The sequence below is a fragment of the Chlamydotis macqueenii genome, chromosome 5, assembly GCF_036417535.1.
Source record: "Chlamydotis macqueenii isolate bChlMac1 chromosome 5, bChlMac1.mat, whole genome shotgun sequence".
Lineage (NCBI taxonomy): Eukaryota > Metazoa > Chordata > Aves > Otidiformes > Otididae > Chlamydotis > Chlamydotis macqueenii.
The window spans coordinates 50,829,301-50,845,834 of NC_141560.1; the positions used below are offsets into that span (position 1 = coordinate 50,829,301).

Sequence of the window (16,534 nt, forward strand, 5' to 3'; positions counted from 1 at the left end):
GTTAAAAAAAAAAAAAAAAAAAAAAAAAAAAAAAGGAGGCATTAAAATAATCAGATATGTTGAAGTTTGGTGAAGATTTTGACAACAGAAGGATACTTCATTTCTGCATACTGCAGAGACACTACTATATTCTTTGATCTCTTTCAGCTTCAAACAAATGACCTTGGGGATTACTGAGAAGGCTTGAGTTTATCTGCCATGGAGCATCATACAAGCGCATGCTACCACATATCTGTGACAACCAGGCAGCACCTGGCTAAATCAACTCCTGCACATAGGTACATCTCAGCTGGAGAAGGACCAGCCGCTAGCAAGTCAAAGTTCATGTCGATTAACCCTGGTGACTGAGCAGGAGACAGGGTCATTTTGCCACCAGCTCACCTATTACAAGGCAACTCTCAATGCTGGGTAAGCTATCTTGTTGATGATCCCATCAACCACCTCAACTTCAGGGACACAGTCGCTGCTGTTAATACCTTAGACATAGCTCATGGACTAATGGAAAGCCTAAAAGAGCCTCATAAAAATAGTCACATGCCATTAGGAAACAAAAGTACTGCTCATAAAATAACCTGTTGGTAAAATGAGACTCAAAGGCTGAGAGACATAGAATGCCCTTCCAACAGATTTTCAAGGGCATAGTTATCACCCATCACTTGTGGATGAGATCATTCAGCTCTGTTAAGTCCTAGATGGGCTGACACCTCCTTTCATGCCAAAACTAGAAAGTTCTTGCAACAAAACCCATGAACCCTGAGATACAAGAGAATCTATTCAACAGCACGCTCAGTTGTGAGTCTCTTAGAAAGAGAAATACCAGAAAGGGAGTGAAAGTAAACACGAGGGAGAGAGAGAAGCACTCTGGAGAATGAAAGAAATTAAGTTAATTATTTCTAGTATTTCTGCCCAAGATCCAGGCACATTATATTTGCTATCAAGGATAATAAACTAGGTCATTCTCAAAAAGCTGGGAAAATACTTTGAGATGGAAAAAAACCAAAGTAGAAAACAGTAGCAAACAACGTAGACCCGACTTCATGCACGCTACCAGACTGAGGAGAGCTCTAACAATCAAGATGCTCTCTAAACTTCCCATACTGAGACCAAGGTATAGATCCACTTTTCACAAGATACTCAAAGCACACAAGGTCTTTGCTTCAGCAACAAGGCTGTCACTGCTAAGGATTATGATGCCAAAAGACTAAACAGAAAGAAGACATTTCCTTTGAAACCCTGACACAACTGTCACTTTTCTTAGTTATGTGAGAAGAGCCACTCACTCAACACAACCTGCTATATCTCCATCAGCCACTCACTGTTAAATCAGTCTGTAAATTCAAGATTCCACTAACAATCTATGATATGTAATATTTCATCCCAAAGATCTTCACCAGTTTCAACAGCAAGACAAAACAACCTGGATGGGAAAGGAGCAGTTTTGTTACCGCAGCAGCAATGTACTAAAAAGTCTTAAAAGTTGACTCCATCTTGCTGTATGTGCATTGGGAGGATCAATAGAGGAAGCACCTAAACAGCATGTATCCTTCATCCATCCATGCAGCTAAAGCTCCCAGACTCAAAGGAACCTGCCCATCACCTGCTCAGGTAGCGCAAATGCCAGAAGATTATCTGCAGAGATGCCACGAACAGCAGAGAAGGCACGTTTAACAAACCCATTCTCAAAATCTCATAGTGGATTTTGGATGGAACCAGCACAAAAGGAGTAAAAGCACTTCACAGGGAGAAACAGAAAGGCTGGGGACAGGAAGAGCACCAACCCTCCACCCTATACACATGTCAAATGCAGAACTCAAGTGCCACAAGCCTCCCAGGGAGGAGATTCTACAGCCTTTCCAGACAATGCAGTTAATTGCTCCAGTATCCCTCCCATGCAACAGGACGGATTGAGAGTATGTTTTAAAGATCATTACTTCTTATCTAATTCAGCTGAATGTGAAGAACAGATCTTTTTTCCTCCTCCCTAGGGCCGTCTTTTTTTGAAGACTTAAAGAACAGCAGTGGGACAATGGAAGGTGGATGACTTCATGATAAGCTATCTTTCCTCAGACTGCAATATCGCATTTTCTGGTCCTTGGGTGGCTCTTATTCTCCCCTAGACAGGTTTTTCTTCTGTTGATGTACACCTTTGCTGACATGCAGTACTCTCAATGCCCATTCCCTATCCACAGAGTACCAGTGTCATCAACAAACCATGCTCATAAGCAAACAAGGGAAGTATCAAGAAGCTGATAAGAGATATACATGGTAACATCTGGTTTTCCTGCAGCCAAACACCTTTCTACTCCATCACAGTCTGAAATTAGATTGACAGACTATTGGGTTTTGACAAATCCATGTTGACCACTAAACATACGTTGTATAAACTAACAGACTGATTTCCTCTGAGATTACTTGCTAGGTATTTTCCAGTAGAATCCCTCAAGAGAAGAATCATATGGCACTTTGTATACATTATTTCAACAATGACAAACACAGACCACATGCAGGTTTCCTGAAATGAACACTTTGTTTGAAGAGAAAGGCATTTGATGTAAAACTTTCCTAGAAAAAGGAGACCACCTCAGCAGAGGCTAACGGCTAAGATCAAAACCTGCTTGAATGTTATTGACGCTATTTTATATAAGAGATACAAGCTGGCGTCCCTTTACTCTTATAGATAACTATCCACTGAAAATTTCTAGAGATTATGCTTTTCTCACAGTACATCACATTTTCACAGTCTGCTCCATTTCTCAGTCTCACTTTACAGTGAGACTTTATGAATTTATAATGTTTTATATTAAAGCCAAAAAAACTGCCACGGAAGCGTGGTATTTTAGCCCCACTCAGGACCAAGCTACACAGTTTCTCGCTCACTCCCCCCAACCTCCAGTGGGACGGGGAAGAGAATTGGTAAGGGAAAGAAGGCAAAACTCATGGGTTGAGAGAAAAAAAAAATAAATTAAGAGAATAACAGAAGAAAACGAAGCAGAGATAGAAAACAAACAAACAAAACCCAATAACAGAAAATACTGAAGCACGTAATTTACAGTACAATAGCTCACAGCAGATCCTGATGCCCGGCTCCCTCCCAAGTAGCAAGAACTTCCTTCAGCATCCTCCTCACTGATACTCTGACCATGATGTCACATGGGATGGAACAGCCCTTTGGCCAATTTGTATAAACCAAGCCAGCTGTTGGCTAATGAGTAAACTGTCCCAGCTGTGTCCCCCAGCCACAGCTGCCACCAGCTCCAGTTCCTCTCCCAGCTCAGGTGAAAATTAACTCTAGCCTAGCCAGAACCAGGGCAAGAAGTCATCAAGACAGCACCTGTGTTTGACAATCGGAGTGCAACAAGCAACTCACACACCCAAGAAGGGCCAGTGTTAACACAGTACAGCTACAGCCTTGCATTTGCTGCAAAACCTGCAGAATCTGAAAGCCTTATCTTCTCCCTCAACATTCTTGTAGCATTTTTCTAATGTTTATAGTTCAAACACATAGTTGTCCAAATTAGATCATGCCATAACAGCAATAAAAGCTATGAAAAGCTGTCTTGAATGAACAGAACTCTGAAGGCATACAACTAATGTGGCCATGTAAGACTTAGGTGTCTGTGCCTGTCAGTGTACACACTGCTGAAACAGGAAGCTCAGACTGTTTAGTGCTAGGATGCTGGATGACCTGTTGACATAGAAAACAACAAGAGAGCAGGTTTATTTTGTGTGAAGTGCTGAGATAATCCGTTATCAATACTTTCCGGGTCACGGATAAGATAACAGCATACTATCACATGAAGTTTACTCACACCATGGATAAAAGCAATACATATTTATTTATTTACTCATTGTCAGGTTTGACCACATTTCAGTGTCTTCCAAGACAGGAGTGAATGACAAACAGATCAGATAACCTCAACTAGATCTACTTACGAAGACTATTAGGGAAAAAAAATAATCAAGAACTATTTGCTGAAGTTTGTAAAGGACAGATAAAGCCTTTGTTCTACAGAACACATACACCACTGATTCTTAACACAGTCAGCACAGTGTTCTTTTTTTTTTTTGAGGCCACAGGATGGAAGATCTTTCTTCTTGTCTGTGTTGCCCATCTTCATTGCCCTGTACAGATAATTGGGCAGAGGCATTTGAAGGTTGTAGGAATGAGTTTAGCAGCAGTAATTATTTCCTGCATCCATTCTCCTTTGCTTTACTTGTCAACATCCTTACAGGAGATGAGGCACCTTTACTTCAGATCCTAGTTTACTGTGGTGGTCTCAAGGGTTATTGTGAAAAAGAAGAGTCTAGCCAATTCCAGCCCATTTTCAGCCAATGGAATTTCGCTGTGAAGGGGATAGTTGCTGCAGGAATAAACATATCCTTTGAAGGTAATTCCTTACTTTGCAGAAGGAAGATACTTTCATTACGAAGACTGCAGCCTTTATTGTACTAGCGATGAGCAAGGATTCTTTGCCACCAGTACCATGCCTCTGCTTTTAAATCTAGTGTCTTTGGAGAGAATCCAGGGAAATAATCTGATGGATGATTTACATTCTGTTCTCAAACTGTGACCCAATTTTCTTCCCTATCAAACCCATATAAAAATTTTGTAATATTAAGATTGCAATGAAAAAATGTTGTTAAAAATTGAAAAGAGTTAAACGTATCCCCAAGACTTCAGGGAATACATTTGCAGAGGAGACCAGTGACCTCTGAGCACTGAAGTTATAGATATCCAAGCTAGCACAATCTTCTTGTGCCAGTCCAAGACTCCTGCCTGCAGTGAGCAGCTTATTGCAAGCATGATCACTTTCTGGTCTAAACACAGGGGGCAAGTCTGTGTCCTTGCCCAGTCTAGAACACACGTAAGTAGGGAAGGACAGAGGGAGGACCATTAATTTTTAGAAATCTACAACAAAACTACTGGTGAGATGGTGAAAAACCTGAGTATATCAGTTACATAATTTAACATATTTAGTACAGGCAAGAGACAACAGCCATATGTACAAAGTGAAAGCTCATACAGAATTAATACCATAAGATGCTTAGTCTTTCAGAAAAAAAACCAAAGCTTATTTGAAATAAAACAATTTTAACTGAGTTCTACATATCCCGTGAACAATACCTGACAAGTAATTTTAATTGTCATAGTTTTGGAGATGCGCATACAAGTTCTCGTCTGTACTAGCTGGTCGTTACCTTTTATCTTTACTAGCTGCTCACACTGGAAAGCAAATACGTATTTGCATGGAGAAGTTAAACACATGATGATCATTTATTGTAGAATCAAAATAGGTATTAGTTCTTACTGCAAAAGAAAACGTTTTCACTCTATAATTTTTCCAGGATGTGTCAGAGTAAAGCTAACAGATGATAAACAAGGGCACAATCTGCTAGGATAAACAAAGATAATGATTTTGCACTATTTCAAGATCTTAGTTCACTAAGAACAGTATATTCCTTATTTGAAGTAAGCACTACTTGAGTTAGATAACAAAGCATTTACTTTTTAAATAACCCCAGCAGAAAAAGGCATGCAAAAGAGAAGAGATTTTATAGTTAGGAGTAAAATTTTCAGTTTTCTATTACAAATATGACCAAATTGTATTATCAAATGACATATAAGTCCATTGCCATTAGCAAAGCATGTGCGAGATTTATGTTCCTATTGAAAACTTTAATAGAAAATTCAAAGATCAGGATTGATATTTGCAGAAGCAGAAAAAAATCAAAAGACTGTGCTGGATTTATTTTGGCTTTGGTTAACATTTTTTATAAAATATGAAAACATCACATTGATTGTGAAGAATATACAAGAAAAATTAAAAAGACCTACTCTAGGCACATTGCTGGGAATATTTAAAGGCCACCTAACAATTTGCAGTATAATTTCCTATTTTCAGTAGTTTATAGCTTTCAAAAGAATAAGCTTCCAACGCTGCAGTTTTAGTGCTTGATGTATTTCTTGCATAAAGTCCCAACCACAGACACATTCCTTTCTTAAACGCAAAAAGGATTCAGCCAGTTTTGAGAAAATGTGTGTTCATTAACTTACACCACTGGCAGTTCTGACACTAACACAGTTCAAAGTAAAAACTTGCTTTTGTCATAATGGTTGTCCTAAGCTTTAAAAAAAAAAAAAAAAAAAAAGTCATTGTCTTACTCTGGGCCTGCCTATTTTTATTGCAATTTTTCCACGTTCTAAGCTTTAAAGTGTAGATGTTAAGGGAGGAAATTGCCTTTTAAAAGATGTGGGACAGTACTTTTGGGTTTTGTGGGGTTTGTTGGTGTTGTGTTTGTTGGTTTAAAAAAAAAAAAAATAAAACCACAAACCAAAACCCAAGTACTTGCACTATACCTACACACTTACCTAGGCCCTGCTTTGCACTCTGTACGATTTGTTACAGCTTCTTGAACACAGAAAACAGCTGTTTATTTTACTATTCTGTACCAAAAAGTGAGGAATAGAGAAAGATTGAAATCCATGTGTTGTCAAAAATTGATCACGCTAGACCAGGGAAAAGTTCACACCAAGCACCTCTCTAGTCCTCCAGGTGTGCACAAATGGGCGGCCAAAGAAAACTACTTGATTTAGAGCAGCTTCAGAATTTCCTACATAAAAAAAACAACACAAACAAACAAACTAAAAAAAAAAAATCCCTTTTTTTCACTCTTTAAAAACATACAGTGAAATTAGTATTAAGTTTGACTACTAAAGCATCGAACACTCCACCTTTTATTAAAATATATATATACACACACACATATATATATTTCTGTTAGGACTCAAAATACAGTAGCTGCTACCATAGTAGAAGCTTACAAATACATGTGCTCTCCCATTATCATTACTGGTATTATAATGGTTCTTACAGGCCATTATGGCAGATGAAGCATGACTGCGTGAGGAGAGCCAGTACCTTACCTAGAAACTCACTGATCTCCACATCCTTCTCCTGTAACTCAGCCTGCCCATCGGGCGCATTTGCAACTGGCAGCTTTCCAACGTGCTTGAGACGTATGTTGGATCTCTTGGTGGTCGGCAGAAAATACCTGGACCCTAACAAGACACTCTTTTCCATCTGGAACTGAACGAGCAAGTGTTCACAGCTTTTGTGTTCGATCACTGATGCACATTAAACAATCTATTACCACACAAAATTAATGAGGTACTGCCAAGTCTGAAGTCAGCACAGCACCGTCCCTAAGCACAGCTCCCTACAGCACATGCTGACACCGTTGTTTGTCATACATCCAGTGCTCAGGCATTTGGAGCTCAGCCTAATTAGTTCATTGCAACTGAATCTCAACTCTAGCCTTGATTCAGCTGCAATGAAGGTTTTGAAAGAGGCCTATCTACACAGCCTTGTGTGGATTTTCCCTGGCACTCGAAGAGCCAGGGCAAGGAAGAATGCCAGAATTGCCCAACCAACCATTTGACAGATATACAGAAATGTTAATACTGCACTTACTGGCTTTCTTAAGATCATTCATGTGCAACTCTTAAAGGTAGAATAATTATTTTCCTGGAGGAAGGCAGACACCAGAGAAGGATTTGAAATGTTACACTGGAAGGATGAGAGGAAAAGAGAAAAGGCCTACCCCCAGGAAAGCCTGCCCAAACTTTACACATTGATAACTTTTATGTGTGCTTTCCATAGAGTTGTTTCTCCACTGCACACAACATGTCTCCAGTAAGCATCAGCATTCAGAAGTTTACAGCCTTCTGCTTCCATCAGTTATTCGAAAACCTAAACATCAGTACAATTACAAAGTCTTTTTTGCCCCCATAGAACTCCCTCCCCTCACACGGCTTCTCTGTCTGCCTGCGGACCACAAATCAAGATGACACTCGAGTTTTTTTTTCAAGTAGCCAACCATATCATGCTATGCATTTCACAAAAGAAATTTAATTTTTGCAATTATTGCTATATTTACACCATGTGCCTTCAAAAGGAATTTTAGTTAGAAGATACCCATCTTTTCACCTTCATTCCCCTGCAACAATCAAAATACATTGCCACAATAATTTTCATGCAGCAAGCATTTAGTGTGACAAATGATGCAAAGATGATCCCCTTTGACAAGGGCATGTAGTCATAGGACAAGGGGTAATGGCTTTAAACTGCAAGAGGGTAGATTTAGATTAGATATAAGGAAGAAATTCTTTACTGTGAGGGTGGTGAGGCACTGGAACATGTTGCCCCATCCCTGGAAACATTCAAGGCCAGGTTGGATGGGGCTTTGAGTAACCTGGTCTAGTGGAAGGCATCCCTGTCCATGGCAGGGGCGTTGGAACTAGGTGATCTTTAAGGTCCCTCCCAGACCAAACCATTCTATGAGTCTCTGATGGTGGTTTAGTCAGTGACTTCCAGGCATTACCTACTGGTGCTTGACATTGAGAGGATCTGTTTTCCAATACCGCTTTTCTTTCTGATGACGGTCAATTACTTAGTACAGTTAGATAATTTTTTTTTTCATTTTCAGTCGATTATGCAGTTACTAGTATCTGTATTTCTTATCCTGACAACTTCTACTGTCCCACTAGGAGAGAGAAATTGGGACCTCTCCTGGCCTGTAACTATGCTGTCACACCTGAGGTGGTCTTAGCACAGACTTGGACTGGTCTCAGAGGACAGCTAGATGGTCCTCAGCAAAAATGAAACATCTGTCAAGTTAGAGATAGGGAAACATGGCACAAAGCAAGAGTGGAAAGCTGTATAATGGCCAACCCAAATATTATCTCAATCACACAAGTCCCAGTGAAGCACCTTCATGCAATATTGTAGCTAAGGGGCTGCACTGTGACATGCAGCGGGGAAGGAGGGATCACCAAAATCTTTAAGTCGCTTCACCTCACCTATATTCAAAACCTGCCAAGGCTCAAAACGTCAATATCTGGCTGATCAGAAAACAGGGCTGATCCTGCAACAGCAACTCCTAAACGCTAGTACAATTACACATACGACCAGCTACAATAATGGAACAGGCAAAAGGTCTTCCCTTCTCTCTGAGAACATGTCAAGTTGGCTTTCCAATCCCTTTTTGTCTCAGATAAAAGTGTTACCAGGCATATTGACAGATACACAGCGCTAGGTTGCAAAGATGTGATGTCCACTGTGATGCAAATCAAAACACTAGACCGTGGAGTAGGGCTGAGGGGGAAAAAAATAATAAAAAAAAAAAAGCTACAAATATCACCTTGTTTCCACTTCTTTTTTCCCCTAATTGTAATCCTTGAACATGTGTGTGACCTCAAAGACCTATTTGAGCCACTATGCAACTGTAACACACCATGCTCTTGAAAATGTGAAGTGTCAACTTGGCAGATTCCTATTATTATAACTGTATCGAGCATGAAGACATGGGAGTACCCAGCTCCAGTAACACAAATAAATACCAAATGCCGGTTGCAAGGAACAGGAGCTTACGGACAGAAGTCATAGAAATAAAACAAATATTTGTTCACATCAGCCTCTGCATGACAAAAAACATAATCTCTGTCAAACATGCCAAAATGAGGGGGCCAATTTGACCTCAACTAAACCTCCCCAGCGTTGATAAGACAAAAAAAGGCTAATCCTGAGTCTTCCTGCAATTGACTGCAGCAGAAAGAATATGACATTGATCAAATTATTTTTCCTCTCCTTCCACTTAGAAAAGCCATGCTTGTTGTGGGGGATTTAAATATCCTTTTTAAAATAGAAGTAATAATCTGAAAGTCTGACTCCAAGCCACAAAAATCTCTAAGCATCCCAGTGCCTATGTCCAAAACATAGTAATTTGTATGTTTTGCTCCTTTTTTCACTCAGTTTACTCAGTCTGGAAGAAAACGTAGAATCATGTGTGAGCACATGCACAAATTATTTTATTATTTGCTCAATAGTTTACACACCAAGTATGAACCAGTAGCTTTGGAAGTACGTTTGCAGTACATTTTGAAACAGGACAAAAACGGGATTTTAAGTTGGAGTTATGCTTCTTCCTCACGGTATTTTATATAAACAGCACTATGTAAATACTGTATTTCGTTTAAGAACTGATTACTGAAAGTGCCAATACATATGCCACTGGAATATTCTATCTACCCTTGCTCCTTATCTTTGCATGCGTACACATGCAGCCACACTTCTGAGAGTTTGCCTGTTTCTAGCGACCAGTCTCCCAGGTCTCAACCACCAGCCAGCCCAAGCTTATGTAAACATCTTGGGATTTGAACAAACTCAATGACAATCATTGCTGATTAAACCAAACGCCTACAAAGGCAAAGTAAATTGAACCAGGTACACGCATGCAAAGATAAGATAGGAGCTGATTATCTTGCATGGCAACAAAAGAGAGCTGCCATACCGGAACAGACCAATGGTCCATCAGTTTCCGAATAGTTCCCTCTGGTAGCGGCCAACACTTCAAAGAACCAAAGAACGTGGGGAGTCAACACACACTGTAGGTTGCCAGAAGTCATTATTTGCCATACTGAGAACAAGAGAAATCACCAAAAAGCTCATAACTTACCTTTTTTTCAGATATATTTTAAGATGTTTTATCTTAAACTACTTAGAAGTAGCTCTTCCCTTATGCACTTAAATCTAAAATATTTTTTTAAAATATCTGAAGATTTCACATACTCTTTACAGTCATTTCCAACACTGGGACAGTCTCAGGATTTCAGCAGGCCACTATAAGGACAGAATTTAAGATTCTTTTGGCCCTCCACCTCTCTTCACATAGCCTAAAAACTTGACTTGTTAAGGCCACAGAACATTTCACCTCTCAAAGCCACTATGCCAAGGTGCACTACTATGATAAGTGTGATAAGATGCCCTAGCTCCGAAGGTCGTTGAACAGTGGCACTCGGTCATTTCCTCACCTCTGGCAGGCAAGGAGAGTTTGGTGGCTCTGGCAGGACGTTACCATACATGCAGCCATAGCACAGGGCAAGCTCTTTCACAGGGCAACCACCAGTTGTGTTTCCAGAAGCCTTGCACAATTTACTTGCAGGGGCAGAATTACGTGTACAAATACTATATACTTCATATATTTAAAATAAATTGAACACAACATCAAACCAAGTCATGTAGCTGAAATAAAAGTTTCTATAATCTCCAGTAGTATTTTTGGGCAGGTTTTTTGAGTAGTAAATTAATAGCCAGTTCCTCATTCCCTCTCCCCACAGAAACTATTTCCACAGCCTATAAAAATGTAGTATAAATGAGGTACAATAATTCATTTCTTATTATGCTCACTTGAGATGTTTCTGCTCTTTGGTCTGAGGAAATGAAGACAAATCTCCAAAGAGACCTGTGCAGGGTTCAATTGACTTAATCAGCGACTGTGATATGCAATTATCCTGGAAGATTAAAAACATCAGCAAAAAAGAAAGAATATACATTTTGCATCTTGGAAAACAGGTATTTCAGCTGCTTTTTGAAAGAAATAACAATTTAGAAGTAAAGAGGTCACTGGCCTGATCTAGTAGAGCAACCTTCTATTGCTCTACAAGATAACCAAATTCCATCCTTCATGGTCAAGGGGTACATGAGGGGCTTTGCTGCACACCAGAACAGACAGCAATCTAAACAATATGAAACAAACATACCAACACACGATCTGTGGGTTTAAGCTTGGTGTTCAACTTCCCTTTTCTAAACACCATAATATAAAACCAAGGAAAATCCGTTCCAAATATCAGTTCCTAACTGTTTGTATTCTAGATACCACTGATTAAGATTCCTGAGTGGGAAAAGGGTGTTACAGGCAATCAGCAGATGTAGCTCTTATCACTTGATAAACAGTGTTTCAGCAATCAGCCAGGTCCAGAACAAGTTACATTGATTATTCCAGGAGTTCCTTCTAAGTTTAATAATTGCAGTGTATAATTAAGAACACAGAGGCACACTACAAAACCTGCAACAGTGCAATAGACAGAAAATGAAGATCCTCGCAGTGCTCATTGCTCCCATCGTGGGCTAGATCTTGGCCAGGACCTTCTACTCAGCTTTGGTCTTTATATCCTGATTTAACACCACTCCTGTTCCCTTTCCGTCTCCTCTGAACCTTTAAGATAGCGACTGAGACCTTCCAGGCAGCTACACACCCTCAGAATAAAGCAGGAGGTAATCAGAGAGAGTTACAAAGGGGCAACAGGCAAATGACATCAGCCTCTTCAGCTCGCTTTGGCAGGAGAGACAACCATCAGGGTTCTTGCACATCACAAGGTAAAACGCAGCTTAGCTCTCTATGAATGTCTGTTTGTATGGTGACAATGAAATAATCAAGTTACTTCCTCCCATGGGAAAGAAGTGCATGCAGGACTCTGGGGAGGGGTGAGGGGGGTGTCTTACAACTCCTGAGTCCTTGTAACCAAGTGCTTGCAGAAAGCTAGCAAATCACGAGCAAAAATGAGGTCCCATGCCTCCTCCAGAGTAGAGGCATTGACAGAACAGTTTCTCTGGATCAGACAAACTGTCTGCCATGTCAGTTGATCTTAGTAACACACTTCTGGCTCACAGCAACTATTAATCTACCAGTACTCAGCATCGGGCTGGCAGGGGCTGTACTCAAGGAGAGCATTCCTTGGTGCAGCAGAAGGCAAGCATCCCAGGAAGCTGCACTGGGAGCTCAGAAAGCAAGAGAGTCAGAGAGGTATGGGCCAAAGATCAGTAACTGAAAACATTATTTAACAGGCACAAAAAGCACAGGCTTATCTACCACAGAAACAGGAGAAGTTGGGACGGCTGAGGGCAGGACAGACTCAATGGTGGAAACCAGAGTGAGGCTGCCTAAAAATACACACACAGTACTTGCAGATTGCCTTGCAAGAAACACATGAGGGTGTTAGTACCCTCTTCTGTCTCTTCAGAGTCCTAAGAGAAGGAACACAATGCTTAGTAGGAGGCTTGAGAATATTTACTGCCACTGTCATTCACCGTTGCATCAGAAAAAGCTCTTCTGGAGAGAAGGGACTAACGCTTACACCACGGGTAAGTGTGTTTTGGGGAAAGAGGCAGGCAATGACTTCCTGTACACATTACAATCTCTTTACTAAAGAGATTATAAGATTAATCCATACTGCTAACATTTGCAAAAAAAAAAAAAAAAAAGAAGCTAGATGCTTAGGTAGATAAATGGGTTTAACTGGGTTTTTTTTCCAGGATTTGCCTAGGCCCACTGTTAGTGTTTAGAGAAGATTTGAGATAATGAACACAATTTACTGTCCCTTCTATACACAACTGGAGACACCTGAAAGAGGTCAGAAATCATTAAAAAATAGCTGCCTAAAACCCTTTTTTACAAAGAAGAAAAAAGGAACTCCTATTCCTGAAAGTGTTTTACATTGTTCAGCCACAACTATTATACACTTGATAATTATGGCCATTAGCTGTTTTGTCACCTAATGGTATTATCATAACACTAAAGAGAACAGAGCCCACAATTATCTCAGCAGCTGCACAGAGTCATCTCCCAATTAAATACATTCAGATGACAGCTGTTTTCCTTCCACTAAAATAAAGTTGGTACCACTTGGCTGACTTCCTAAAAACTCCAGAATCCTTAAATGTGGAATATAAGCACAGCATCCTGAATTGATTAAAAAAATAGTTACTCAGAATTAGAATTTAAAATAGAATACAATAATTGGATCATAAAAGCTGATTTTTATCAAAGTCTTTTGTCTTAAGATTTTAACCATAAAATGTCTTTACCTCTAGTTGTTGCAATAAGCATGGATATATGTAGTGCGTGTATATATACATACAGGTTTTGTTTGTGCATGCGTACAATAAACAGACACCATGATTCTGCCTGACCTTATTACCTACATTTAACGTATACAAATTGCTCAAGGTCATTCAAGCTTTCCGCAACACCTCGATTAAAAAGCACTGCTTTCTCACAGAGGCACTTGTTGAGATCCTGGTGCACCACAGACCTACCATGACCTGGCTCAGTGTGGACACCGCGCTCCAGAGTGAATATTCCACCCAAAGCAGTTTTCAACTCGCCTACAACTGAGCGGCTTTAACATCCTCTGAACATCGTCATCCTCCTTCCTGTCTAAAAATAACAGTGATGGCATTTGTACCCGATAGGACAAGGAGTTAGAGCACGGGGCAATAAAAGAGGCAAGGAAAAGAAGAGCCACCTGTCTCTCCTCCTCCAACAGGGCTGCAACACTGATAACACACCTGCTCACTCAGAAACAGATGCTGTGCAGTGAGCTAGACAATCAGGAGTCAGTGCATTAAAGTTTACTAAAGAATGGATGACACTGTTACCTACTTTACTTCCATGCTCAGAATGAACAACTCCCAGGGTAACTTTCTGAAGAAAATTGCCTGAAGCCAGCTCCTGCTCTATCTGGTGGAGATACCTGAGAGCTCCTGAACTGAAATACAGCGTTTCTGCGGAGAGTAAGAGAAACTTTCCCCTGGAGTGTGCCTTTTGTTTGTCTGTTTTGCTTCACACCTGTGAAAAAAAAAAACCCAACCTCCTCAGCAGACCGTAACCGCAAGGTGTTCAAGCCTGGAGCACCGGGCTGGTCTGGAAAGCTCCGCGGCTGAGGGGACCGCCGGGGCTGCCGCTCCTCCGCGGCGAGGACAAACCCTGTCAGGGAACGGGGGACAAACGAGGACACGGCAGGAGTCCCCGAGAGCCCCTCGCACCGATGGCCGCGCCGGGAGCCGACGGGACGAGCCGCTGTAAGGGGTGCGGGAGCAGGTGGGCCCGGCGGGGAGCGGAGCGGGTACTCACACGGTGAAGTGGTACACGAAGCACTTCCAGCCCGTCGGCCGTTCCAAGAAGTTGTAGACCCTGCCCTGGACGCTGCTGCGGCTCAGCAGGGGCTTGCGGAGGCTGTAGATGGAGACGCGGGGGTCCAGGCTGACGGGGGAGCGCGGGCAGTCGGCGCTCACCACCACCACCTCGCTCCTCAGGCGCGGCGGCTGCTCCGGCTCCGGGCTGCAGCCCGCCGGCGGCTGCCCGCCCTGGGCGGCGGAGAGCGGGGCATAGTGGGCGTTGGGGGTGCTCTCGGCCAGCTCCAGTGCCGAGGGCTTCTTGCTGGGCGTCATGCTGCCTCTCCTGGGCAGCGACAGCCGGCCCAGGCTGCGGCTCTTCCGCTCGCCCGGGGGAGAGCTGGAGGACATGGCTGGGGCAGCTTGGGGAAGCCGGCGGCTCGGCGGTATCGGGGCTGCGCTAACCTGGTGAGCTGCTGACCGGCTCCCGGCGCCCTCTCCCGCCGCCGCCGCTGGCCCGGCCCCTCGGGGGCGGCTCCCCGGCCGCGAAAGGTGAGGGGAAGGCGCGGCGCGGGCGGGCCCGGCCCGCAGTCCCGGTGCCTCCCGCCAAGAGGCGCTGCGAGGCTGGAGCGCCGCTACCTCGGCGGAGGGGCCGCGGCTCGCAAACACCGAGGGCCTGGACTCCCTGTCCGTGTCAGGCCACCTTTCCTCACTGCTGACCTCGACCCCTGTCACCTGTCCCCTTGTCACCCACGTGGCTGTGTGGAAGTGGCCGGGGGAAGCCCGCCACCTCCCCAGAAGCCCATCGGGCTTTCCTGTCTTCTCAGCCCACTCAGCATCTGTGGGGATGAAACGCCCCAGTGTTTCCCAGTCCTGAGGCCTGTGGGTGGCTTGAGCTTCCGGGGTACAACCCCTTACCTCGGGTTTAGGACCACCAGAGCTTCCAGGGCCTGCTGCTCTGTCCCTTTTTGCAAAGTTTCAGTGTCTGGGAACACCAGAGCTCTGACAGACCTGAGATTCCCCAGGAGGCTCTTTTTTAATACAAGTAACGAGCATAAGGGCCTGGCCAACAGGCCTTGCAGTCCCTGGTGTTACAGCAACATAAGGGATCAAATAGCTGAGTAATTGGGCAAATTGTAGAACACAACACACACAGTTCTGCAGACTGGCATTCTCTATAAGTTGGGTCTCTCACCAACACCAAAACCATTTTCTCTTTGTGGCAGGGTCTGTTTTGAGGGCTTGGATAACTTTCCTGTGTGGTGGAGTAAGTTGTGACTTACTTAGCTGTCCTGTGAATTGATTTGTCATGGTAATAAGAGCCTTTGTTGCACCAATTAGTTAACAATTTCTATTCCCAGAGCGAAGGAGGAGGGTGCCCTTTGATCTGGAGTGCTGGGTTTTTTTCCTTCTAGCTCAAAATAGAACAGAACTAGTAAGAGCTATGTTGAGTTCATGGTTGATACTGGTACTGGGACAAGAATGCCGCGAGAAGATAAGGTGCTAAATAAAGTTAAACAAAAACAACCCTGCTAATTGCAGTTCCATTCAAATGTCAGGCTGCACATGTGGTAGGGAAACTGGGCAAGATCCTTCACTAATGTAAACAAGCAAGACTGTAGGCTCTTTTAAAGTACTAATTTACACCCGTGAAGGATCTGGCTTCTTCTTAGGAATACAAAACCAGAACTGTTAAAAAGATAATTTGCAAAACTTGTTTCTAAACCAACAACATACTTCTTCCAACAACAACGTTCTTCCCCCTCCACCCCAGCAAGAAGAACAAACTAGCTTAATAA

At 42.5% G+C, this 16,534-nt stretch overlaps 1 protein-coding gene across 2 annotated transcripts in view; it reads right to left on the minus strand.

Annotated features, from left to right (window-relative positions):
- Nucleotides 1-15,188, minus strand: part of KCNQ1 (potassium voltage-gated channel subfamily Q member 1) — a 356,182-nt gene extending 340,994 nt beyond the window's left edge. For both annotated transcript variants that reach the window (XM_086748738.1, XM_086748737.1), the window contains exon 1: nucleotides 14,755-15,188. In XM_086748738.1, coding sequence (XP_086604864.1) covers nucleotides 14,755-15,146 — 392 coding nt within the window. In that variant the 5' untranslated portion in view covers nucleotides 15,147-15,188. The remainder of the gene's footprint in view (nucleotides 1-14,754) is intronic.
- Between the last annotated feature and the right edge of the window lie 1,346 nt (nucleotides 15,189-16,534).